Source organism: Equus przewalskii, chromosome 13 (assembly GCF_037783145.1).
Source record: "Equus przewalskii isolate Varuska chromosome 13, EquPr2, whole genome shotgun sequence".
Lineage (NCBI taxonomy): Eukaryota > Metazoa > Chordata > Mammalia > Perissodactyla > Equidae > Equus > Equus przewalskii.
In genome coordinates this window covers 42,852,572-42,878,103 of record NC_091843.1, presented here as the reverse complement: position 1 = coordinate 42,878,103, position 25,532 = coordinate 42,852,572, and the positions used below count along the sequence as shown (strand labels likewise).

Below are 25,532 nucleotides of genomic sequence, written 5' to 3'. Positions count from 1 at the left end.
AGTGCTCACAAAGGAGGACATGTACAAAGAGGAGTTAATTTACCCCACTGAAACATGAAAAGGCTCAGGACTCATATAAGTGCCTGCTAAAGTAGAGGGCAGGAATTATATAAAACTGTAAACTGGGAGACTAATTCAAGGGCCATAAATGGTTGGTAACCCCTATCTCTACCCCATTTTCCCACAGAACAATTACAGATAGGAGAGCAGATGTAGCCATTGACTAGCCCAGAGAAATGACATCCCCCAAACCCTTCCTGATATATGAATCTTTCACAGTATATAAACAGACAGACAGTAAATCTTGTGGTGTTAAAATTTCATGGGGGGGTGATTAGGAGAAAAATGTCTAAATATGCTCCTTCAGAGAGTGATAAGGCAAAAAAGTTGAATAATTTTGCCCTAAAGTGAAGTTCTCCAATCTATGCCTGATTATGCACAGAGCTCCCAACCTGTATTTTGGTGATTCACTCTCAACTATGAATGGGCAACCAAAATACTGATACACAGGGAAAGCCTCAAAGGAGAGAGGGACACAGACGGAAAGACAGAAACATACACACACTCATACACACAAAATGAGGTCAAAGGAAATAGAAAATAATACATTCAGAAAAAGAGAAGGATGCAACTAGACTTTTGGTGGTGAATACAATGCAGTCTATAAAGAAGTCGAAATATAATGATGTACACCTGAAATTTACATAATGTTATAGGACAATGTGACCTCAATTTTTAAAAAAAGGAAAACATGATAGAAAAGAGACATAGAAGATCCAGGAGTGCCAGTTTCTAATAAAAAGAATTCAAGAGAGAGAAAATAGAGGAAAATAAATTATCAAAGAAAGTAGAAAATTTACCAGAGCTGAAAGACAAGATAGTGCTAGAACTATACTCAAAGGCTACAGGACTGAGGGGAAGGTATAAACTAATGGCAGAAAGTAAATATGTTCTAAAATTAATAAATCAAGAAATAGCTCCATTAACTATACTGTTTGAAAATATGGAGGTAAATAACAAAAGAAATATGTAAGAGTTAAAAGAGAATGTTCTTGGGAAGTAAATGGGGATGAGAAGAGTAGGATAGGGTTCATTTATTTTTCATTATTAGATCTTTCAGGATGTATTTTTTTATTTCTTAACCATTTGAAAGTACTTTTTGATTAAAATAAGCACTGTATAAATGAATGAATGAGCTGATCAATTCGTTTTTCATGAGTTTCTCCAGCACAGTAGTGTCTACCACAAGTCTTTATGTGTCACGGGCCAGAGGCAGACCACTAACTTTAGTATACTGGTCCAATGAGGAAATTAGTTTTAGTGTTTCAGTGTTTAAGGATATGTACTATGACCTCAGAGTGTATCCAGTGCAAAGATGGCAAAGAAATTAACTGTGCAATAGTGCTTCTTACTTTATACAACTCTATATTGTCATTAACAATCTAGAAGTAATGGTGCTTTCCTCCCCACTAAGATCATGCCCTATCCTTCAGATGTAAGAAACGCAAGTATTTTCAGTCATCTGACCCTTTATTTTTCCTGGTCTGTCCCTAGAGAATGAAAGATTCCTTTAGTTAGAAGGGAACTGTGAACATGATTTAGTTTTCCTTGACACGCACTAAGTCTAAGTAAAAATCCAAGAACCTCATCTTGCCAGGTAGCAATGCTAACTAAACATGCTTCCTGTTTCTCTAGGTTTCAGGGCTTCTGCATACACATGAATCATTTCCTTCCTCTTCTCAACTACCCCAAATTCATTAATCATCTGGTCTCAACCAACCACATACTTTAAAAATGATCTACTTGCTAATTTTTAATAATCACTTAATTTGAAAATTAAGTATGATAGATTCTCGTCACTGGCAGTAGTGTTCTATAAAGTCAATGTGAACACTGAATTAGTGAACACTGAATCACTGTTCTTAGGGGAAATAAAGGATTAGGCTCCCATGAGCCTCTTGTCACAACATTTTCATCAACCCATCAATCTATAATCTTGTTTTATGCGGGTTTCTGCTTAAAGACACTTTATGCTTGAGATACTTTAATATACTGTTGACTCTTTAACATTGAGTTCACAGCCAACAGCACTGACTCATGCCTGAACGAAACTCATTTAGCACATATATTTTTCTCTGTAAGGCACATCACAGCCTTCTTGCACTTAGGAACAGTGGACAGCGTTTCAGCACTACGCTTCGGAGCCATTTCTAATAACAAAATCACTAACAAAAAGTACAAAATGACTTTTTAAAAAGTGGCACTAAATAGATGTCAAAAAGGACACTTGTTTACAGAATGAGAACTGAAACAAGAAGGCAGAGCATGGTCTTATTTGATCGATGGGGATGCGTGTTAGGCCAAAATTTTCACTGCTCTGCGCATGTCCTCAAATGATCATAAAAGCTCTGTAAATATTATTGGGGGATTACAGATAAATCTTAGCAAGTAGGAGAATTCGTCAATACAGAATCCGTAAATAATGAGGTCAACTGTACATATGAAAGAACTTCTACAGATACAACTCTTAACAGAAATTATAAGAGTTTTATAAAGTATTTTTAAGATATTGTAAGAATGCTTAACTAACTTATAAAGGCTTTCACATTTGCACAGTGACGGAAGTCAGATAATCAAACTAATGCAAAAGGGAAGGTACACAATCATGAAATGATTTTCAGTGATTTTATAACTCATACATGTAAGTTCCAGGCAATCCTAAAATTCTAAGGCTAGGCCATTTATACTATTCAATACCACAGCAACTAACCCATAGGTATTTAATTCAAAAAACTTTTAAATAAAAATGTTATTTATAATCCAAGAGCAAGGTCAGTATTCTACTAGGAATGAGACTTATGACAATATTTACTATTCTGGTAACCTCAGCTGGATCTATAATGACAGTGTTTCCTCAGAACTCAAATAGGGATTCTTGGCCTTTTGCCACAAAGCTTGTGACTGCATAAAAGAAACCGTCAATCCAATAATGTAAGTAACAGCTCCAAGTGCAAGGGCAAAGATTCATTACTTTATGATACTACAAAATGTAAAAATCAAAAAGAATACTGCAGGATTCTTTTAGGCAAAAATAACTTTTCAAAACACATTTTTGTAATCATTCTAGTCCAAAGTCAACTAAACAACTTGAGTAAAACAATAAAAATTTTAAAATTATTAACAAAATGCTTGACCATATATTGCACATTTCTTTTACATTAGAGGTATAGTATCTACTTCAGGAAAAGCAAAACTCTTAAGAATCGTTGGTTGAACTTTCAAGCAAACTATAGATTAAATTTAGAAATTGACAATGATTATAACTTTTCATACTTCTTACATAATACTTATATTCATGACAGAGGCATATTTTATAGGTTTCTGATAGAAAAATCACTCTAGAATTTTTTTTCTGAGTTATGTATTTAAGTAAAATTTTCCAGCTATGTAAATGGCAGATAAACTAGGCTTCATGGGAATGTGTGCAAAGCAAAGCCGTCATAAACCATTAGAAATACATAAATAATCATTGTACCCAGCTGATAATAATTTAGCTTACCATGGTATTAAGGTTCAACATTTCTTGGTTTCAGCAAAACATAACAACTTCCCCCTTTGCATACATCATCTCTCTCAAGAATTTCCAAGCCTAGAAACTCAATTTCAAAGCAAAATTCTTCTCAAATGCTGACTCTCATATCCTCTCTAAGGGATGGACAGCAGGAATCATACAAGAGAAGGTTTACAGATATACCTAGCAATGCACTAGTACAGGAGTAGGATACAGTTTAATAATTTTTCTCCTTGAAAACAGTTTAAGTTGATAATTTCCAAAACAGCTTGTGAAGTAGAAATGCTAGGCCCTAGACCTATGGATTCGAACTCTAGGAGTTTGGGAAACAGTTCCCATTATGCCTGTCTAGTGATTAACTCAGTAATGGAATGGGTTTTTTTTTTTTTAATCACAGGCTTATAAAGTAATTTAAGTTCCAAATAAAAGTCTAAATCAATCTTAGTTTTAACTAAATAAAGTTTTCAATTCCATTTCAATTCAGTGTGTTCTTCCATGAAAATATTGATATTTGAACTTTCAATTTCAAATATAACACTTCCAATTTCAATATAAAAATACTGATTAATATTTGAACTTCCAATGTCAGCTGACACATAAAGAGCTTCAAAGTCATCATCCTCACAAGAAAAAAGTTGAACTAAAAATCAATTTTTCTTAGCTACATCACAGAGGTCAAAAAATAAATTATCACCCTGAAAACTGGACAAATAGGGAGATATAGAGAATCACAGCTGCCATGAGCTTACCCTAAAGCAGACATCTCTAGTGCCAACAACAGGTAGGAACCTTTAAACAGGAATCGACTAATTGTTGGAGACTGAGTATGAACTCGCATTGAGTGATAAAAATTCCTGGGAGCCCAGTCTTAGGGAGACCCTCACACTTTCGTGGAGTACCATCAGATTTTCATCGTGAAGATCAAAAAAATCCCTTTATGTTTCATATAGGGGGAGGGGAAAAGTAACAATTTTTAAGTATACCCAGAGCATTCTCCAAAACAAAGGCCTGCCCTCCCAAGGGAAACTCCTATACAAGAGCCTTATCTGAACTGAGAGAAGGGCAATTAGACAACTCCAATCCCCACTAGCCTTCCTGGTTCCTCTAAAGGGAGCGGAAAAAGGGTAAGTAATGCTTCTGAAGGTCAAAGCCCAGGAACTCGGGCTTACTAAAAAGAACTAAGATTTAGTCATAAGATTATAAAACACTTCCTCTCCTCAGCCCCAACACCTTACTACCACATCAACACGGCTCCAGTACAATAATAGTGGATTATAAATGAAAGACCTGCAGGACATAGAATCTATTTAGGAGGGAAACCAAAACAAACAAACAAACAAACAAACAAAAAAAGAAAAACAAACAAACATGGAAATTATGGAAAAGTGAGGCTGGTTCCTTGAAAAGATGAATTAAAATTGATAAACTTCTATCCAAATAACCAAGAAAAAAAGAGAAATGACACAGAGTAGTAATATCAGAAATGAAAGAGGGGTCATCTCTACAGATCTATGGACATTAAAGGATAATTAAGAAATAATATGAAAAACTCTATGTCAACATATTTGATGACTGAGATGAAATGGATCAATTCCTTGAAAGATGCAAACTACCAAACTCACACAGGAAGAAACAGATAATCTGAATAGTCCTACACCTATTTAAGAAATTTAATCAATAACTAATAACTCTCAGCAAACTAGGAATAAAGAGGAATTTCCTCAACATAGATAAAGATTATCTATAAGAAACTTACAGCTAATATCACACATAACAGTGAGAAACCTGAAGCTTTCCCACTAAGATCTGGTAGGAGGCAAAGATGTCACCTCTTACCACTGGCTTTTCAAAACTGTACCAGAAGTCCTTGCTAATGCAATAAGGCAAGAAAAGGAAATAAAAGCTATACAGATTGGGAATGAAGATATAAATCTGTCTTTACTTGCAGATAACATGATTGCCTATGTATAAAATCTGAAAGAATCAACAAAACACCCTCTTGGAATTAATAAGCAATTATAGCAAGATGGCAGGATATAAGTTTAATACAAAAAGTCAATTTTTTTCTTATACACTAGCAATGAACAGCTAAAATTTGAAATTATAAATACAATTTTATATTAACACCCAAAAAACCCAACCCTGAAATATTTATGTATAAATTTTTAAAAACTGTACAAGACCTATAAACTTTGATGAAAGAAATCAAAGATTTAAATAAATGAGAGAGAGTCCATGAAAATGTAATAATTAGAACTCTTAAGGTATAGGTATGAACAAATAAAATAACTTTGCACATAATTCATATATAAAAAGTGAAGAGGCCAACAAATTAAAGAAACATACTGATTAAAAATACTGTATTACTGAATTAGTGTTTAGTGTATATGGTTTCAGTGCTGCAAGATGAAAAAGTTCTAGAGATTTGTTACATGACAATGTGAATATATTTAATCCTACTGAACTGTACGCTTAAAAATGGTTAAGACATTAAATTTAACGTTATGTGGGGTTTTTTTCTGTTTTTTACCTTTTTTAAAGATTGGCACCTGAGCTAACATCTGTTGCCAATCTTTTTTCTTCTTCTTCTTCTCCCCAAAGCGCTCCCAACACATAGTTGTATATTTTAGTCACAGGTCCTTTTGGTTGTGCTATGTGGGATGCCACCTCAGCATGGCTTGATGAGTGGTGCCAGGTCCACACCCAGGATCTGAACCAGTGAAACCGTGGGCTCCCAAAGCGGAACACGAAAACTTAACCACTCAGCCACAGGGCTGGCCCCCCTACATGGTTTTCTTACCACAACAAAAAATTTTTTTATCACAAAGTAAAATACTGTGTTATTTATCATGCTTAAGTTGATAACTTAGGAAAGGCCTAAAATTAATATGTTAACATAAATATACAGCAGAGATAACAGCTCTAATATAATTTTTACCTGTGCAAATTATTTCCCTCCAAAACAAAAAAATTTTATATAGATTGAAAGTTAATTCTCTTATGTGTTTTTCTCTACATTTCTCCTAACCACTGAGTTTACAGCACAAAAATGTAAGACTTATAAACTCACTTTTAATGTCTTTTATCCTAAAAATTATGGTGAATAAAAGATGAATGAATAGAAAATTTTCTCCTTATCAATAACTGAGTCTAGTAGATAATTATTAAACAATAGCCATAAAGTAAACTTTTTCAATTTAAATAAATTAAAAACATGATAAAATATTCTATTAGTTTAGGTTATTTTTATCATTCAATTTCTATTTAATGGTTATCTGTAATTGCATTTCAAAAATTATACAGCAGAACTCTGGGGCTGGCCCAGTGGCGTAGTGGTTAAGTTTGTGTACTCCACTTTGGTGGCCTGGGGTTCGCAGGTTTAGATCCCAGGCTTGAACCTACACACCGCTCATCAAGCCATGCTGTGGTGGCATCCCATATACAAAATAGAAGAAGACTGGCACAGATGTGAGGTCAGGGACCATCTTCCCCAAGCAAAAAGACGACAATTGGCAAGAGATGTTAGCTCATGGCCAATCTTCTTCCCACACACACACACACAAATTATACAGAACTCTTCTATGCTACATAACTTTTACTTACGGAAATAAATTATTGTATCATAGATTCAAAGTTCCTAGAACACTGCTGAGGCAATGAAGTCTCTCCTTTTGAGAGAATTTAAAAAAAGGACCCAGACTGACTTTGACTTGACTTCATTTTACGTACTGTGGTTTAACACAATATGAGAAAAATGAAGAACAAAAAAGGAAAAAAGCTGAAAACAAACATGGGTTTTTTCTTGTCAAAATTACTAAATACACCACTCCTTAGTCATCTGCATTAAAAAAAAAGTATATATATGACATGCCTACCGTTTCACCACAGCAATATTGCAATATCACAAGCTAAAATAGGCTCTCACTTCAAAATGTAATAGTGCATTTTCACAAACAATCCAGAAGATCTCTGCTCCAATAAGGGACTGCACAGTCACCAATGAACAAATATGCAGTCAGCTTTTCCGAAAGTAAGGTACATGGACTACTGGTGGTAATAACCTTAGGTGTTACAAAGATACCTATTTCTAATTTTAATTATTATGCATTCATTTTTACAGATCGTTCATTATGGCAAAAGGTATTGATTCCCCATTTAGAATAATGATGCATAAAGTTTCAAATGAAATACATTTATTAAGGTATAAGAGGGTCAATTTAAAGAGAAACCTTAAATTAAAATGGCATAGATGATATGAAGATTTGGCAAAACTGTGAGCGTGAGGATGTGAATGACTAAAGTTTGAGAAGCACTGCTGTAGGTTATATTTGTCATAGAAAATAGTGGTGTCATTAATGTCAGGCATGCTGCTAAGTACTTTAAACACATTATCTCATTTTATCCTTACAATAATCTATTAGATTATTACTAATTGAATTACAGAGTTTAGACTAGAAAGCTAAGCATCAAAAATGCTAATGAGCCTGCCCAAGGTCACCAGGGACAGTAAAAGGCAGAGCTAGGGTTAGGATACAGTCTGTCAGATACTAAAGTCTGAGTTCTCCCCCATGGGGTATACTATCTCTCCAGCCTAAAGGAGGAAATACTGACAGGATGACGTAGATCTGAATCGAACCTCTTTTTTTTGTTGTTGTTTTGTTGAGGAAGATTAGCCCTGAGCTAACATCTGCCACCAATCCTCCTCTTTTCTGCTGAGGAAGACTGGCCCTGAGCTAACATCCATGCCCATCTTCCTCTACTCTATATGTGGGACACCTGCCACAGCATGGCTTGACAAGTGGTGCATAGGTCTGCAGCCGGGATCTGAACCAGCGAACGTCAGACTGCCAAAATGGAATGTATGAACACAACCACTGCGCCACGGGGCTAGCCCTTGAATTGAATCCCTTTGAGGGAGACACACATCAGTCTCTTATTGTGATTCCCAATATAAGTTCATATGCAATACGTTTGCTTGGTATAATTAGAGCACAGTTACAGCAGCTGTTGGAGCTCCAGGCACAAGCTTTGTTTGTACCAGAAAACATTGGCAGGAGAAATACTATCTGCCGTGCCATATCTAGAGAAAGGATCAAGCAACAGAATTATTCAGAACATCAAGTTCATATTCCCTATATCCATGTATCTTTGTATTCCACCTATGCTAGAACATCTAATTACTATCACTGGTTAAGTAACACTTAACCAGTTCCTACATCTAGTAGTCCAAGACAGGACAAGCACATTTCTGCTAGAACAAGGGTCTCTTCTGGTCATATATGCTTGTCTAATGGTCCAATACTAAAAGCCATACCACTGATGGCTCCCAAATGTGCTTAAACTCCAAGTACATTTGCTATTTAATAACACAGGAGCTGATGGCCTACTGAATTACACTCTTATTTGAATATGGGACAAAGAAATCTAAGGAATTAAATTTTATTAGAATAAGTTAAAGAAAACAAATAAATCTTCCAGTGTACACTGCAAAACTTTATATTAAGAAAAGCTGGAGAGTATGTACCTGAATTCATTTAAAGCATCAACTATTCGATTATATGCCAAACTCCTCTGACTGGCATCAGCTGATCTCCGACTCATTTTCATAGCCTTGAAAGCAATCAAATAGTTAATTCTTATATTGACTATGGGCAAAATATGGAAAAAAAGTGAACAAAATCACATATTTCTACAACACTCTACCACCATTCTTATCCAGAAAGATACAAAGACACACAGATATTACAGTGGCTTTCTTTTTGCACCTTTGATGGCTATTAATGATTATAACAAAATTCAAATTTTTCAATATTAAATCTCTTATTCTAACTGTCAAATCAGAGAATGTCAACACACAAAGAAAGTGATGCTGACAGTTTCTTGGTTACATAAAACTTCCCCCCCCAACACAACAAGATACAATGATAACTCAATAACCATAGCTCATAGTTTTCTCTAATATTTCGCAGATAATGGTTCTAAGTAAATCTTGTTTTAAAATCTAAAATATAAAGATTCTACTGAAAGATATCTCAAGTTATTAATAATATTTGTTTTCTTAAAAATATATTTAGCCAAGGTTGAGAAACTTTGCTTTAGGTAGCCAGAAAGATCAGGATTAGGATATGAATGTAAAAAAAAATTTGTAATTTTTAAGACTCTTTCAAAGAGAATGGACTTCTACATTACATATGTGATTACTAATTAGTAAAAATAATTTTTTTTAAAATTTACATTTAAGAGAAGATCAGACTACTTCAGGCCAGAAATCATGTTCATGTACATCCAAAAGCTTCATAGGGTAAAAGTAAAACTTACTTTATTTTTTTACAAACTGATGAGAGATTCCCAATTTATAAAGAAATGAACATTCCTTAGCTAGAATTGAGCAGTATTCTTTCTTAAATTTAAAAGTGATAAAACATTTAAATTACATTATAGATCTCAAAAGGTGGAAAAGACTTCAAAATAATCCCCAAGGTGCCCAGAAACAAAATCCAGGGCTTTTTATTTAAAAAAAAAAAAAAAAAAAAGTGATAGTTTGAAAACTAGACCTAAAATATAACTTCTTTGGACAGTCCAGTGTTTACTATATTCTATCATTAATTAACAACTATAGAACTTCTAAAATTAAGTTCTATTCATTTATATAAAAGTATTCATTCACTCAGCTTTATCTTTCAGCTTTAATAAGAAATGAGATGTTAAATGAACAAATATACAGACAACTATGAGTACTGCAATGTACACTTTAGGTTGTAGAATGTTCAAAGCTTTAAAACGTTTAAAAAGCAATCTTTAATGATTATAGTGCCTGAATATTTTAAGTTTTATACAACCTTGAAACACTTCTCCCAGTAATTCAAAATGTCAGTTCAGCCACAGCTAAACTTGTGTGTACTGACTTTGGTAACAACAGACTACAAAAAGGGACAGCAGCCAACTGAAGAAAATGTCACCACTATCTAAGTTCTGAAAAAGTAAATGAAAACAGCCTTTACTCATTGGTTCAGTAAAAAAGTACTGCTGACGATCTACTTGTCTTTTGGCAGAATTAATGTGAATAACTAACATCAGTGTCTTCTCTAGAGGGAGATGATCTTCAATCACTAGTGAGTTACTGAAATGCATCCTCAGCTTTCTAGACCATTCCAATTGGTCTTCCCATCTCTGGCTTCTTATTCAAGTCTCTTTTAAACACACTGCTAAATTAATCTTCCTAAAGCACAATTTAGAGACAGCCTTAAAAACAAAGTCAGATCTTCTGACAAGCATTCCAGATTCTTTGTGATCTGGTCCCCATTAACTCTGCCAGCCATACCACTCATTACTCCTCTTTGTATCCTTTCCCTTCTGCATACTGTCACAGGGATTAAGAACTTTAGTTACACCCAGTGACTCATTAGTTTGACTTCTGGGAATCTGTTCTAAATTGGAAAATTTACCAAGAAAATCTGGAAAATTCACCAAGATGTTAACTATTGTGTAGCTATAATTCTGAAAAAGTAGAAATGGCCTAATAGAAAAATTGTTACTTAAATTGAGGAAAGCCACTAAAATATATTTAAGAACCATTTATAATGACATGAAAATGTATATTTTACAATGCTGAGCTTTTAAAAATAGGCACAAAATTGAAACAATATCGATGCAACACAATCCCAACCAAGTAAAAGTACAAGGACAGAAAAGGCCTGGATGGCAAAGCTTTATGGTTAAATCCTACACATCCTTTAAGATGCAGTCCAGATGAAATATCTTCCAAATAGGAAGTCATTTTTCTTTCCTACAAATTCCTAAAACACTTTTCTTGTCCTCCTTTTTTAGTTATCCTTATGCTCTACCTTGTATTCACAATTGTCTTATTTTACATAAATTCATTATATACAGCAGCAGCAGCATTTGACACAATCATTCCTACCTTCTTAAAACACTTTCTTCACTTGGCTCCCCAAAAAGAGTACTCTTTCTTGTTTTTCCTCCAACTTGAATGGCCAATACTCAGTCTCCTCTGCTGGTTCCTTCTTAACTCCTCAAATTTTAACTGTTGAAATGTTCCACAAATCAGGCCTCTCCTCTCTTCTCTCCCTCAATCAATTTCATGGCTTTAAATATGATCTATACACTGGTGACTGTCCAGCCTGGATCTTTCCCCTAAACTCTAGACTCACATAACCACTTGGACATCCAGGATGCAACTCAAACTCCTGATCTTCCTCCACCAAAACTGTTCTATCTGTAGTCTTTCCCATTTTGGTACTGGCAACTTCATTCTTCTTACTGCTCAAGTGAAAAATCTCGAGTCAATCTCTACTGTTCTTTTTCTCGTACACCCCAATTCAATCCATTAGCTAATCACATTAGCTCAATTTTCCAAATATATCCAAAAATTCAACCACTTCTCACCAACTTCATCACTAAATTGGTTTGAAGATACACCATCTCTCGTCTGGATTACTGCAACAGCCTCCTAACTGGTCCCACAACATCCACCTTTGCCTCTAGAAATCTATTCTCCACCAGAAGAGCGAGCAATTCTCATAAATAAATTAGTCATTCTTCCACACAAAATCCTCCAATGGTTTCCCATCTTTCTTAAGAGTAAATGCCAATGCTCTTACAATGGTATCCTATGAGGTTCTACATGATCTGGTCTTACTTCTAACCCAGCCACTTTGGTCTCCTTACTGTTGCCCAAGCATCAGGTTTATTCCTGACACATGTCTTTTGCCCCTATCTGGAACATTCTTCTCTCAGATAGTTGTAGCTTACTTCTTCTGTATCTCTGGACCACATGTCATTTACCAGGAACCTTCCTGACTAGCCTATAACAATTAGCAATCCTTCCATCCAGCATTCCTTTAAACCTTTCCCTGTTTTAATTTTCTCCACAGCACTTACTATCATCTAAAATCTTACATATTCATCTTTTTATTTGCTGTCCCATGTGGTCAGGAGTGTTGCTTTTTTCCTCATCTTTATCTTCAGTTGCTGAAACAGTGCCTGCCACCTTACAGGTCCTCAATTTTTATTTATTGAATGAATGGATGAATGACCTTAGATCTTTTATTAGGCAGTAAGCTGCTTAAAAAGAACTGAAGTCTATTTTGCATCTCCCAGAGCACTTTGTAGGATACCTGCACAGTGCTTGTTAATCTTTCTGCCAAATGAATAAACATAATGCTTAATCAGGAGAGTAAGATTCAAAGGAAACCAAAGGATATAAACAAACCAACGACATGACTAAGCTTACCTGTTCTATTGCACTCTTTAATTTGTTCATGTGGCTTTCAAATAGAGGAAAATGTGAAAAAAAGAATTCATTAAATTTGTTATTTTCATCTTCATCTTTGGACAATGAAAAGATTACCCCAATTGCAATCTTCTTTTTCCTCACAATTCCTGGGTTAGGGCCACAGTTTTCATCTGACAGATTAAAGCTTTCTTCTACAGACCTTAAAAATAAATGTTTTTTAATATTAAAAAATAAAAAATAATTAAATTCACAATTCAATCTTCTTGCTAATTAAATGTAGGCAAGCTAAAGGTCCTATGCTGTTTTATCAAGCAAATTTAAAAATTCCTATCAGTTGCGTATCTCTTTGAGAAATCTACTGTCTATTTCCATAAAGCTCATATTTTTATAAGAAATTTTAATAGAGAGTCAGACTGGAAACATTTTTGTTAAATAAGATGACTAAAAATGTAGATAGTCCCAATTCATAGCCAAACTAAAAATGCCTAAATTTTAAGGTTTATAAATGATTCTGACACAATCTAATCACTGTTCTAAGATCTCCTTGTCTCTCCTTTTGATTCCAAGAATAAAATCAAAAATGAAGGAATAAAGAGAGTGAGTAAAGGGGAAAATAAGAAGCTTCATCATCTATAGTTGTCCTTAACACAGGATAAAAAAAAATCTTTCAAGAATGAATTAACTTGCCAAAATAGAAACATGAAAAATTGAAATATCCAAACATGCAGTACATGGATCAAAGACCTAAAGAGAAGAGGTAAAGCTATAACACTCTTAGAAGAAAACATAGGGTAAAAGCTTCATGACGTTGGATTTTACAATGATTTCTTGGATATGACAACAAAGGAAGAGGCAACAAAAGAAAAAAATAAATTGGACTACATAAAAATTAAAAACTGTTGTGCATCAAAGGATACTATGAACAGAATGAAAAGACAACTCATGAAATGGGAGAAAATATTTGCAAACCATATATCTGATAAGGGGTTAATACCCAGCATAAATGAAGAACTCCTACAACTCAACAACAACAAAATAAACCATCTGATTCACAAATAGGCAAAGCAGGGGCCCACTCGGTAGTATAGCAGTTAAGTTTGCATGTTCCGCTTCAGCGGCCTGGGGTTCTCCAGTTCAGATCCTGGGTGTGGACCTATGCACCGCTTGTCAAGCCATGCTGTGGTAGGCATCCCACATATAGAGTAGAGGAAGATTGGCATGGATGTTAGCTCAAGGCCAGTCTTCCTCGGCAAAAAAAAGGAGGATTGGCAGCAGATGTAGAGGAAGATTGGCATGGATGTTAGCTCAAGGCCAGTCTTCCTCGGCAAAAAAGAGTAGGATTGGCAGCAGATGTTAGCTGAGGGCTAATCTTCCTCAAAAAAAAAAACAGGCAAAGCACTTAATAGACATTTCTCCCAAGAAAACATACACGTGGCCAAAAAGCACATGAAAACATGTTTAACATCACCAGCCATTATAGACATGCAAATCAAAACCACGAAATACCACTTCACATCAATTAGGATGGCTATTACCAAAAAAAGAGAAAATAACTATTGGCAATGATGTGGAGAAATTAGAACTCTCGTGAGTTTCTGGTGGGAATGTAAAATGGGGCAGCCACTGTGGAAAACAGTATGGCAATTCCTCAAAAACTTAAACACAGAATTACCATATGATCCAGCATCTTCTGGATAAATACCCAAAAGAATTAAAAGCAGAGACTCGAACAGATATTTGTATACTCGTGTTCATATCAGTATTACTCACAATAGCCCAAAGGTGGAAGCAACCAAAGTCCATCACAGACAAATGGATAAACAAATGTGGTATATACATACAATGGAATATCATTCAGCCATAAAAAGGAATAAAATTCTGATACATGCTACAACACAAACTTTAAGGACATGCTAAGGTGACATAAAAGGACAAATATTATACGATTCCACTTTTATGAGGTATCTAGAGTAGCCAAATTCATAGAGACTAAAAATAGAAAGGTGGTTGCTAGGGGTTAAGGGGAGGGAGGAATGGGGAGTTATTATTTAACAGGTACAGAGTTTCAGTCTGGAGAGAGAAAAAAAAGTTCTGGACATGAACGGTGATGACAGTTGTACAACAATGTGGAGCTACTTAGTGCCACTGAACTCTACCCTTAATAATGGTTAAAATGGTAAATTTTACACTATGCATAACTTATCGCAATAAAAAAAGTAATACATTTTAAAAGTTTTCAGTTCCAGACTTAAAATATACAAAATACAAATCCAGGCTCTAAAAAAAACCATATAAAATTTTAAGGAACTTTTCAATCCTGTTATAAACTGAAGGTTCCAACTTACCATCTAGGAAATACCCCATTCTCTAAACTTGTTGTTTGGCTGCGTCGCCAGCGTCGCTGGTAGCTGCTAGCACAACTTCGGGTAAGTGAGGAGTTTGGTGAGGGAAACGGTGTAATAAGCAAGCTGCTGAGAGATGCTGTCAAGTCAGAATAAGAACAAGTATAAAGTATAAGTCAATAATAACTAAGCATAAGCGCAAATTTCTTTTTAACAGATTTAAGAGTGGTGACTCCAACTTTCCATTTTGCTTCTTAAGTCTCTAAAATTTCCATTTAAAAAAAAAACAACACTGTTGGAGCAGGGTCTCAAAAGAGAAAAATCATATATTAACAGTGTGTTGGAAAGAGACTCTGAGACAATCCTGTTTTGACATCCTTACCCCACCCCTGACCCAGAAGAAAATGCTGCTTTGAAACAAAGCATTATCCCTTTGGCCATGAGACTGTCCCTAGCTTCACTGATTCCTTAGTTCTTAAATTAAAGGAAATATGATATGATTCAATTTTAATGCAGCAGCTAGATTTTAAGAACAAAAGCCATATTTGAAAATAAGTGTTGGAACGTCATTTAAAGACATCATTTAAAAGTACTCATGGATGGCTTGTGCATAGGCAGTCAAGCCTCTGAATGCTTGGCCACTTTTAATAAGAGTCATGACTATACCAACTAAGCTCTGAAAAAGTAAATCATATAGATTGCTCTCCAGAGCATTCTAAGCAGTGAGAGACACATTCCAATAGAGTCCACTATGATTATAACTGCTGCAATCCCCTAACTGTGAGAATTCTTTTCTTCACAAAACCCCTTCTGTGCAATCCAGAAGTTCTGTTTCTTGACTGGGGGTCAAAAGCTACAACCCTGTATTTTTACTTGGACTAGGGATCCTTTCCTTCTCCCCACTGGATCTGGAGAGGAAAAGACCTTAAGGGCTTGCTTTTGTTTAAGTGATATTTTAGATGCCCATCTTCATGCTTACAACCACACACTGAAAATTAAAGTAATCAAAAACAGGGAAGTATTATCATCATCTATGAAAAGATACATACCAGATGACATATTATTTTGGACATGGGGACTGAAAACTAAGAGACTATCATTATGAAGATCTGTTCATTTGAATTTTCTCTGACAAATGATAAAAGGGAGAGCTTTCCGTGCCATGCAAACATCTGTACCACCAGTGAATTAATTCTACACTACTTCTTGAAAAGACCACATTTTGTCAATTAGTACTATAAAACTTTGTAGTCTAAGACTGAGTACATATAACTAATCCAGGTATGGCTTCAACGAAAACTCAAATGCCACTCAAAATGTGGAAAAGCTGTGTTTTACTACATTCTGGTATTAAAAATAACCCTATTAGAATACAGCCGAAAATACACAATTAACTTAAATGGCATATGTGAATTTAATGGCTTGAAGAAGGCTTACAGATCAATCTAGTCAGGCCCTTCAATTTATAGTTGAAGAAAATGAAGTATAGAGACATTAATTTACCCTCCTTAAAATCTTGGATAAAATAATGAGAATTAAATTCCTGCCACAGAAGAGAAAACTGAATCTCTACATTATACAGAAGCAAAGGGTATTAAGAGAAAAATACTCCAGATTAATTCCTAAGAACAAAAATAAACTCAGACAAGAAGGGTGAGATTATGTGAAAGATGCAGACTTTTCATTTTAGAGTGGTCCATCAGAATCAGGTGTTGCGCTTTCTCATTTTGTTGTTTCTCAAATATAGATGCCAAGCCTTTCTCTAGGCTAAATCAGAGTCTTCAGGAGTAGACTTCAGGCATCTGGAAAATTTTTTTGAAACTTCTTGCTATTCTAATGCATACCTAGGATTACAATAGATGGTAAGTTTGGACTTCCCATCTATAACTCAAAACTGAATCGTAAAGAAGTTACATTGCAGAGTCTTATAATGTAACAACACATATGGATAACCACAGAAGATAAAGTTTCTCATATCTAACAATAATTCAAGCCTAAGATTACTCCTCCTTTCATGTACACTTATCTCTGGGCCCTGACAAACACTTTTCCTTTTAACTGGAATGCCCTTCTTCCCTGCCTTCGCCTGTATAACTCCTATTTATTTCTCAAGACGCAACTCAAGTATTATCCCTCTGTAAAGCATTACTGGCACCTTTCCCCTTACCGGGACTAAGTGAGGTCCCATTCTCTGAACCTCTTTGTACAGGTCCATCAGAGAACATATCACACAAAGAACCATGACACACGATTCTCCTGACTCTTCTCTCAGGAGACTCTGTGCTCCTTAAGGGTAGAATCTGAGCTTTACTTTTTTTTTATCCTCACCATGTTTCAATAAAAGTTTGGTAGACAAATTGTGGAAGAGTCCATATTTGAAAGAAATATGTGTAACCTTTGTTCAAAATGCCAAAGCTCTTCTGGGCAAGAGACAGTCTGACAATTTAAACTCTAGTTAAGAGCAAGCAGATATAAGCAAATGTGTTTTTTCTACTATGCTATCTAAGCAATCTCTTGAGCAATACTTTTTTCTTGTAATGGCTAAGTCTAAGCCAGTGTGCATTCATCCAGGCCATGTTCCACCAGGCACATTTAACAGTAAACATGAAAATTTTCAAATACAAAATATTTCCCTCTGCTGTTTCTAGAATTCTTTTGCAGGACTAATATCAATACTAAAAACTGTGTACATAAAACTGGATGCAAGGGCAAAGATAAAAAAGAAAATCAGTGTCAGCTAAGAGTGATCTCATAAAAACTGTATTAATACATGAAGCTGGCATTACCAGAGCGTGCTATGCCACTGTCTCTGTCCTCATTCAGCTCTCTTCCAGGCATGTCCATTGGGTTACTGTGAACTGTGAATCAAGATAAAACTGTCAGTTATAAAATACATTGCTATTCAGGTTGATGTTGTTCCTTTTACATAGCAAACTAAATCATGCTCATCTCATTGCATTCCTTTATTTTTTTTTCAATAGCATGGCACAAACCCAACACCAAGAGCTATTATTCAGTTGAACAAGCTTTGAGATCTATCATAAGATTTGACATATAATATGAAAACGATCTATGATATAATATCTAAAGAAGTGACTAAAATAGTATTTTAGAAGCATATTCAATGACATAGTAGGATATGTGCAATATGCTAATAATTGGAAAAAAGAAAGCTACTGAATACTAAGAACAATGGTTCCTAAGGCTAAGTGATGGGTATATGACAGTTCACTCTACTATTCTGCTTATATCAATGTATGTTTAAAAATTCTCCATAATAAAAATTTTAAGAAAACTGTGAGTAGTATGATCCCAATTTTGTTTTAAAAAAAAATAAGTTATTTCTGGCTGACAAGATGGCTAATATGTATTTTTTGCCTATTTTTCAAATTTTCTATAATAAATATGTATTGTTCATATATCATATTTGTAAGGAAAATAAATATTAATTAAAATAAGATGTTAGATAAAACTTCCTGGATACAGAAGCCTGAACGCACTCTACACCCATCAATTCAATGAGATAAACATACTCATATATGCCTTTTACAAAGCAATATAATAATGCTTGTTCATCTAAATCTTAGCTCCAAGAGAAATCATTTTACGGAATAGTGTAGATCACAAATTTTATGATAATAGAATATTTTCTGCAATTGATGAATTATGATACAAAAGCTACTCAGCCATGGAAACAAGATAGTGTCACATTAGAAATTCTAACTGATATTTTAAGAAATAATTTTCATACCAAAATTCAGTTTAGGATTCTAAAGTTAAAATCATTACTACATAATGAAATAAGAAATGACAAACTAAAATTTCATGGAAATGTCAATTCCACTGATAACCTAAAGTTTCTAGAAATTTTAAGAACATATTCAATAGAAAGGAAGGAAGTTCTTACACTTCCTAAGCAATGTTTTCTTAACCACTCCTCTCCAATTGCATTTATACACTCCCTTGTTTCCACAGCTTAACTACAGATTCTAGCCTCTTGGGCACACCAACTAGTCTACCCACACAGCACATCGCAAACCTGCAAAGAAAGAGGCGCTCCTGATCAGGCGGAGCGGACCCTGTTCAGAGAATGCCCGCCTGGGGCTGCAGAACTGTGAAAGACCTACATGGCAGAAACGTAAAATACATATGAAAGAGGGCTGTTAGAGAAGCCACAATGCGTCAGGAATAAAGGGTGAGCTAAGGCAGCACAAAAGCAGACCAAGAGATACGGATGGAAACTTTTAAACTAACTAAGAGTAATTCAAGCTGGCTTCGCTTTTTTGAAACAGAAAGGTTTCCTTCTGGTCATGGCTTATGTCAAACATAATTTCCTGCGTATTTACTAATAAATCTGTATATAATAAAAATAAGCTTCCTCTATACAAGGTAAAAACTATTATAAATCTTCAATCCTTTCTAATCTACAGTGATGTTTTTAAAGATTCAAAAAAGCACAGTAATGTTATCCATATAATTTGACATTTGTTAAATAAATTTATCTTTTAAAAAGTCAGTTTTAAGATTACAGTATTTTCCTGCAACTGCAGTAAAGGAAAAACCCCCTAACCATTTGGCTGAGAAAATAGAACACAACATACAACAAAGAGCAAATACATAAAAGGGATCTACTGACAAATAAGTATGAAAATTCGTTTTTCTAATCTAGTAATTAGTTATAAAGTAATGGAAGAAATCAAAGTTCCTAGACCAGGAGAAGCAGGAATAGAAGCAGGAATGCCCCATCAGGGCCAGGTTCCCACCTGTCCAAGAAAAGTGGCTGCCACATACTTGACCAAGAGAAAACAGAGTCTCAAGACCCAAAAAGGGCAACATTATAGCCTGGAAGCAAGTAGCTGGGTTACTTGTCAGTTATGCTTAAGCAACATGGCCTAAACAGCTATCTAGGAGGTTTACCCAGAAGAGAATAGGGGGCTCTCTGTTTTAAAAAGTTAAAAATGTATTTTTCAAATTTCTAATAGATACTTTTCTATAACAAGAACTCCTGTAATTATAGTGTATGTACAGCAATCCATCCATGTTTCATTGTTCAGGTCCTCAGATCTCCCTACTTACTTTAAAATTTATCCACTCTCTCTAAACTCCTTCCCTACCCACCTCTTCCTTACTCTCAGCATATGACTGTCTCTTACTGTGTGCAGATGCAGGTTCAGACGTGTGTACACACACAGAATTCATCAGATTGTAACTCTCCTTTGACAACACCCTATCTCCAAACTTAATAAAATTCTCACCCATCCTTGCATCCTTCCTGCCTGAGCAGTAACAGGTAACATTATTCAAACCTTACTATGTGCTAGGGACTTATTCAGTAAAAAAACCTGAAAGGTCCTTCCCTCCATCCCTTACAAAACTAGTTCTTCTACATCAGCTAGGACCTTCAGAAATCTTACTTTACCAAGTATTACCTCCACCTCTTAACCTCATGCTCTTTATAACTTTCTTTTCCATCAACATCCAAACACAGCCAAAACTCTTCTGCCTTCTGTCCATATATCTAATTCTATAGAGTTCAGTAGTTCTCAACATGTGGTCCAAGACCCCTGGGGGGGGGGTGTCCCTGCAACCCTTTCAGGGGGTCTGTAAGGACACAGCTTTTCCAATAACGTATCTGTGTGAGCCTGGATTTTAATACACTTCAACCAAAACAACCTATCACAAGAGACTGAATGCAGAAGCAGGTATGAGAATCCAGCTGTCTACTATTAAGGCAGACACATTAAGGAGATTTGCAAAAATGTCAAACAATGCCACTCTTCTCATCAAATTTTGTTTTTGTCTTAGAAAATAGTTATTTCAAAACATAGGTTATTTGTACGAATATGAAAGGGGTTGTGTTATTTTTTAATGAATTACTAAATATTTTTAAATTTTCTCAGTTTTAATTTCTAATGTATATATCAATAAATGTAACCAACATAAACAAAAGCTCTCTGTGATCCTCAATAATTTCTAAGTGTATAAAGGGGTCCTGAGACCATAAATTTTGAGATCCACGTGTATAAAGGGGTCCTGAGACCATAAATTTTGAGATCCACTGCTTACACTGGTACCTAACTGCTCAAACCTAAGTCCAAATTCTTCGGTGTGGCCCACTGCACCCTTTGTGATCCGGCTCTTGCTCACTTTCTTTCTTTCCACTTCCTTTACTCCTATTCTTTGCTTTATCCACACTTATTTATTCACATTTTCTCCCATAGTCTATGAGGTCTGTGCACATGCTATTGCTTTTTCATAGAATATTTCTTTCCCCAACCATCAGGCTAAGCCTTCAAAGCTTAGGCCTCATGTATTCAAGGAAGCTTTCCCTGACTCTCCAGGACTGAATAAGGTGCTCCTCCTCTTTTCTGTCACACTATGCTCTTAATCCTGTCCAAGAATCATCTACAGTATACTGTATACAGAATCAAATACTGTATACAGTTACTGTCTTATTCCCACTAACTATAAATCCACTGAAGCAGGAACAGTGTCTGCTTCACCAACGTACCTCAGGGCCTAGTAGAGTGCTTGGCATATAACAGGTGCTTGATAGGTATTTGTTGATTAATTGGAAATTTAAAGAAAATAAGAAATGGTGCTCGGGGGCCAGCCCCGTGGCCGAGTGGTTAAGTTTCCATGCTCTGCTTCCGCGGCCCAGGGTTTCACCAGTTTGGATCCTGGGTGCGGAAATGGCACCAGTCATCAGGCCATGTTGAGGTGGCACCCCACATGCTACAACTAGAAAGGACCCATAACTAAAATATACAACTATGTACTGGGGGTATGTGGGGAGAAAAAGCAATTAAAAAAAAAAAAAGAAAGAAAGAAAAGAAATGGTGCTCAAATATCCTTGATTCACAATTAAGAATGAGTAAGTGAAAGCCGTTCATTATTTAAAGTCTGTACTTTGTTAAATGGAGTAATTTCCTATTCTACATGAAAACAGAGAAAATGAATTTACCTAGCATCTACAGTGTAATTTATCTTTATAAGTGACAATGGATTCGTATTAAAATAAATAGCTTTTAATAAGCCCCTTGAGCTTTGAAAAGTGTTAAATTAGTAAAAAAAAGATTATTTCCTTGTCACATTTTTACCTTATTAAAACCAATGAAATAATAAGTGAGTTAAGAAAAAGCAGAATATCTAGTTTTCTATAAAAGATACGCACTTTCTAAAGTACATGCCTGACGCTGAAACTAACCCACAGTAGGTGCTTAACACTTGTTCAATAGAATGAACATAAATTATAAAAAATAATAGAATGTTATATGTTCAAGGTAGAAGAAAAATCTGTTTTTTACTAGTACATATAACTAATAAATATTTATTAAAATTATTACAAATAAAAAGTCTCACTAAACAGGGAACGAGACAAATATTCATCCTATTCTAACTGCCATTCACTCTTTAATATACTACATTTCTTTATGACTGGAAATTTGGTCAGCAGCAATTTAGTTAAGCTTTCTAGGATAAAACAAATGACCAGAAATTTTAGAAAGATGTTTGGCACTTCAAAATATTGAACTTAAATAATAACGATCAACTAACCAAATTAGTAAATAAGCTGTTATTCTAATAAATCTTTAAGGAACATCAAATTTTAATATCTGCTCATGTGAACTACAGGTCATAAAAATAAGGACCATTTTAAAATTACTTTTATGGTTAGGGAAGAGAGAACAGAGAAAGTATAATACCAGTCTTCTTCAGCTGAAATATTCAAAACAGCGAGTAAGGGCTTTTTATATCAATGACAGTGCCTTTCAAAGATGCATCAAAGTTAAAAACAAAAAACAAATTAGATATATCTTCAGTAATTCTCTTTTTTCAGATACAAAATAAATATTATGTTCAAATATATGAAAATTATGTTTGTCAAATAATACAAATGTTATACATACTTGCAATTTAAATGCCTTTTCTACTTCTGGTATTTCAAACTCTTTGGTCTTACATAAGATCTACATTATTTAGAAAGAACTGCAAATTCTTGTTATACTGTTAACATTTTTTAAACTTATAAAACTAGACAAACCATTTACCTATATTTCCAAGTAGTCCATTAATAACTGTGTTATTATCAGCCTTTAATGTACTGTTGTCCTGATTGATGAATTCAAGACTGTCTTGTAGCCTAAGAAGGAGGAGAAAAAAATAAATTTCAAAATCATTTTATGCTCTTAATGGTAATTCTTTGTACATCCCAATGAAATTTAAGTGCAAAACAGTTTTTTAACTTTTGTTTCCCTGTTAGTACTATAAACTAATTAATACTTTAAATCAGAGTTTGGCAAACTATACTCTGAGGGCTAAATCCAGTCTCCTGTCTGTTTTTGCAAAAAAAGTTGTACTGGAACAGAGCCACACCCATTCATTTATGTATTGCATAGGGTTGCTTTAATGCTATAATGGCAGAGCTGAGAAACTACAACATACTATCTGGCCCACAAAGCCAAAAATATTTACTATCTAGACCTTTACAGGAAAAGGTTACTGACCTTGATTTAAATTACAAAGTTTCCCCTCATATTTTGGACCTAAAAATGTTTTCTAAACTTCTGGCAGGAAAAAAAAAAAGAACTAAAATCAACCAAATATCCAAAAAGTATCTTTAGTCTACATATTATAAATGGCTTATATTATTTCTTTTAGTAAATTTTCCAGAATAACAAAAATAAAACTACTTTATGCTTTTAATATAAAGTACCCTTCCTAGAGATTTTAAGAACTGTCAATTAGGGGCTGGTCCAGTGGCACAGCAGTTAAGTGCGCATGTTCCACTTTGGCAGCCCGGGGTTCACCGGTTCAGATCCCGGGTGCGGACATGGCACCACTTGTCAAGCCATGCTGTGGTAGGTGTCCCACATATAAAGTAGAGGAAGATAGGCACAGATGTTAGCTCAGGGCCAGCCTTCCTCAGCAAAAAGAGAAGGAGTGGCAGCAGTCAGCTCAGGGTTAATCTTCCTCAAAAAAAAAAAAAAAAAAAAAAACCCGTCAATTAGAATTTAGAAAAGATGAAGAAATTGAGGGAAGTACAGCTAAAATCTTCCTCAGCAAAAAAAAAAAGAGGAAAAAACAATCAGTACTTATGGCATCAAAAAAAAATTTTTTTTGAGGAAGATAAGCCCTGAGCTAGCTGCTGCCAATCCTCCTCTTTTTGCTGTGGAAGACTGGCCCTGAGCTAACATCCATGCCCATCCTCCTCTATTTTATATATGGGACGCCTACCACAGCATGGCTTGTCATGCAGTGCCACATCCACACCTGAGATCCAAACCAGTGAACCCCAGGCTGCCAAAGCAGAACGTGCGCACTTAACTGCTGCACCACCGGGCGGGCCCTGCTATCAAAATTTTTTAAGTGTCCATGATGTTGTAAAAAACCTCTCTCCCCTTTCCTTCCTTCCTAAAAGAAAAGTTTAAGTTGAGCTACAGGTATCAGAACCTTAGCTAATAAAACCCCTCAGTCGTCTTTTTAGAGCATTTACAATTAAGGGGGAGACTCCTGAAAATTTCTCCAGTTTAGAGTAGGCTCCTTCCTACCTCCTGCTATTTCTGACTTTGGGTACCCCCACGGACTCTGGCTAGCCAGTTCTGATTTGGCACCTGCAGAATCCATTTCTGGGGTCCACCACCACCTCACCCTAGCCCCAGTCCATCATTTACTACATTCTGGCATGTAGCCCATGATCCTGAGATCAGGCCTTCCCTTGTTTCAGCTTTGCTATTCTACTCTTGGCACTAACAACTTGTAATATCTCTGTGCCCACCATATGGCTGACCTAGGCCACTCCTGACTGTATGATTAATTCTGCAGAGGATCTGAAAACTGAAGAGCACAATCTACAGATGTTAACTCAGTATGGCACTGCAAAATGGAAAATCAGCATGTCAACCTAACATGGAAATGCATTCAACATTTTACCTCCTGATATAGCTTCTAGCAAATTAGAGAAAGAGAAACCACATTTCCTGTTCTTCAATTAAACTCAAACGAGGAAGCAATCTGGTCTCCATACACAGAGAGGCTGGATGGATAAGAAAACAAGACCCAACAATATGCTGCCTACAAGAGACTCACTTCAGCTTTAAGGACCACATAGGCTCAATGTAAAGGGACAGGAAAAGATATTTCATACAAGTGGAAACCAAAAGAGACCAGGAGTAGCTATACTTACATCAGACTAAATAGACTTTAAGTCAAAAATGGTAACAAGAGAAAAACATGGTCATATAATGATAAAGGAAACGATTCATCAAGAAGATATAACAATCATAAATATATATGCACGTAACATTAGAGCACCTAAACATATTAAGCAAATACTAACAGAACTAAAGGAAGAAACAGACAA

At 35.2% G+C, this 25,532-nt stretch overlaps 1 protein-coding gene across 6 annotated transcripts in view; it reads right to left on the bottom strand.

Annotated features, from left to right (window-relative positions):
* FNIP1 (folliculin interacting protein 1) overlaps window positions 1-25,532 on the bottom strand; it is a 130,010-nt gene that overhangs the window by 34,787 nt on the left and 69,691 nt on the right. For 3 of the 6 annotated variants that reach the window (XM_008528731.2, XM_070571201.1, XM_070571200.1), the window contains 6 exons: window positions 23,221-23,312; window positions 19,209-19,292; window positions 17,956-18,027; window positions 15,173-15,308; window positions 12,825-13,026; window positions 9,096-9,181 (listed from right to left, as the gene is read on the bottom strand). In XM_008528731.2, coding sequence (XP_008526953.2) covers window positions 9,096-9,181; window positions 12,825-13,026; window positions 15,173-15,308; window positions 17,956-18,027; window positions 19,209-19,292; window positions 23,221-23,312 — 672 coding nt within the window. The remainder of the gene's footprint in view (window positions 1-9,095; window positions 9,182-12,824; window positions 13,027-15,172; window positions 15,309-17,955; window positions 18,028-19,208; window positions 19,293-23,220; window positions 23,313-25,532) is intronic. The other 3 variants (XM_008528732.2, XM_070571203.1, XM_070571202.1) reach the window with 1 other exon arrangement.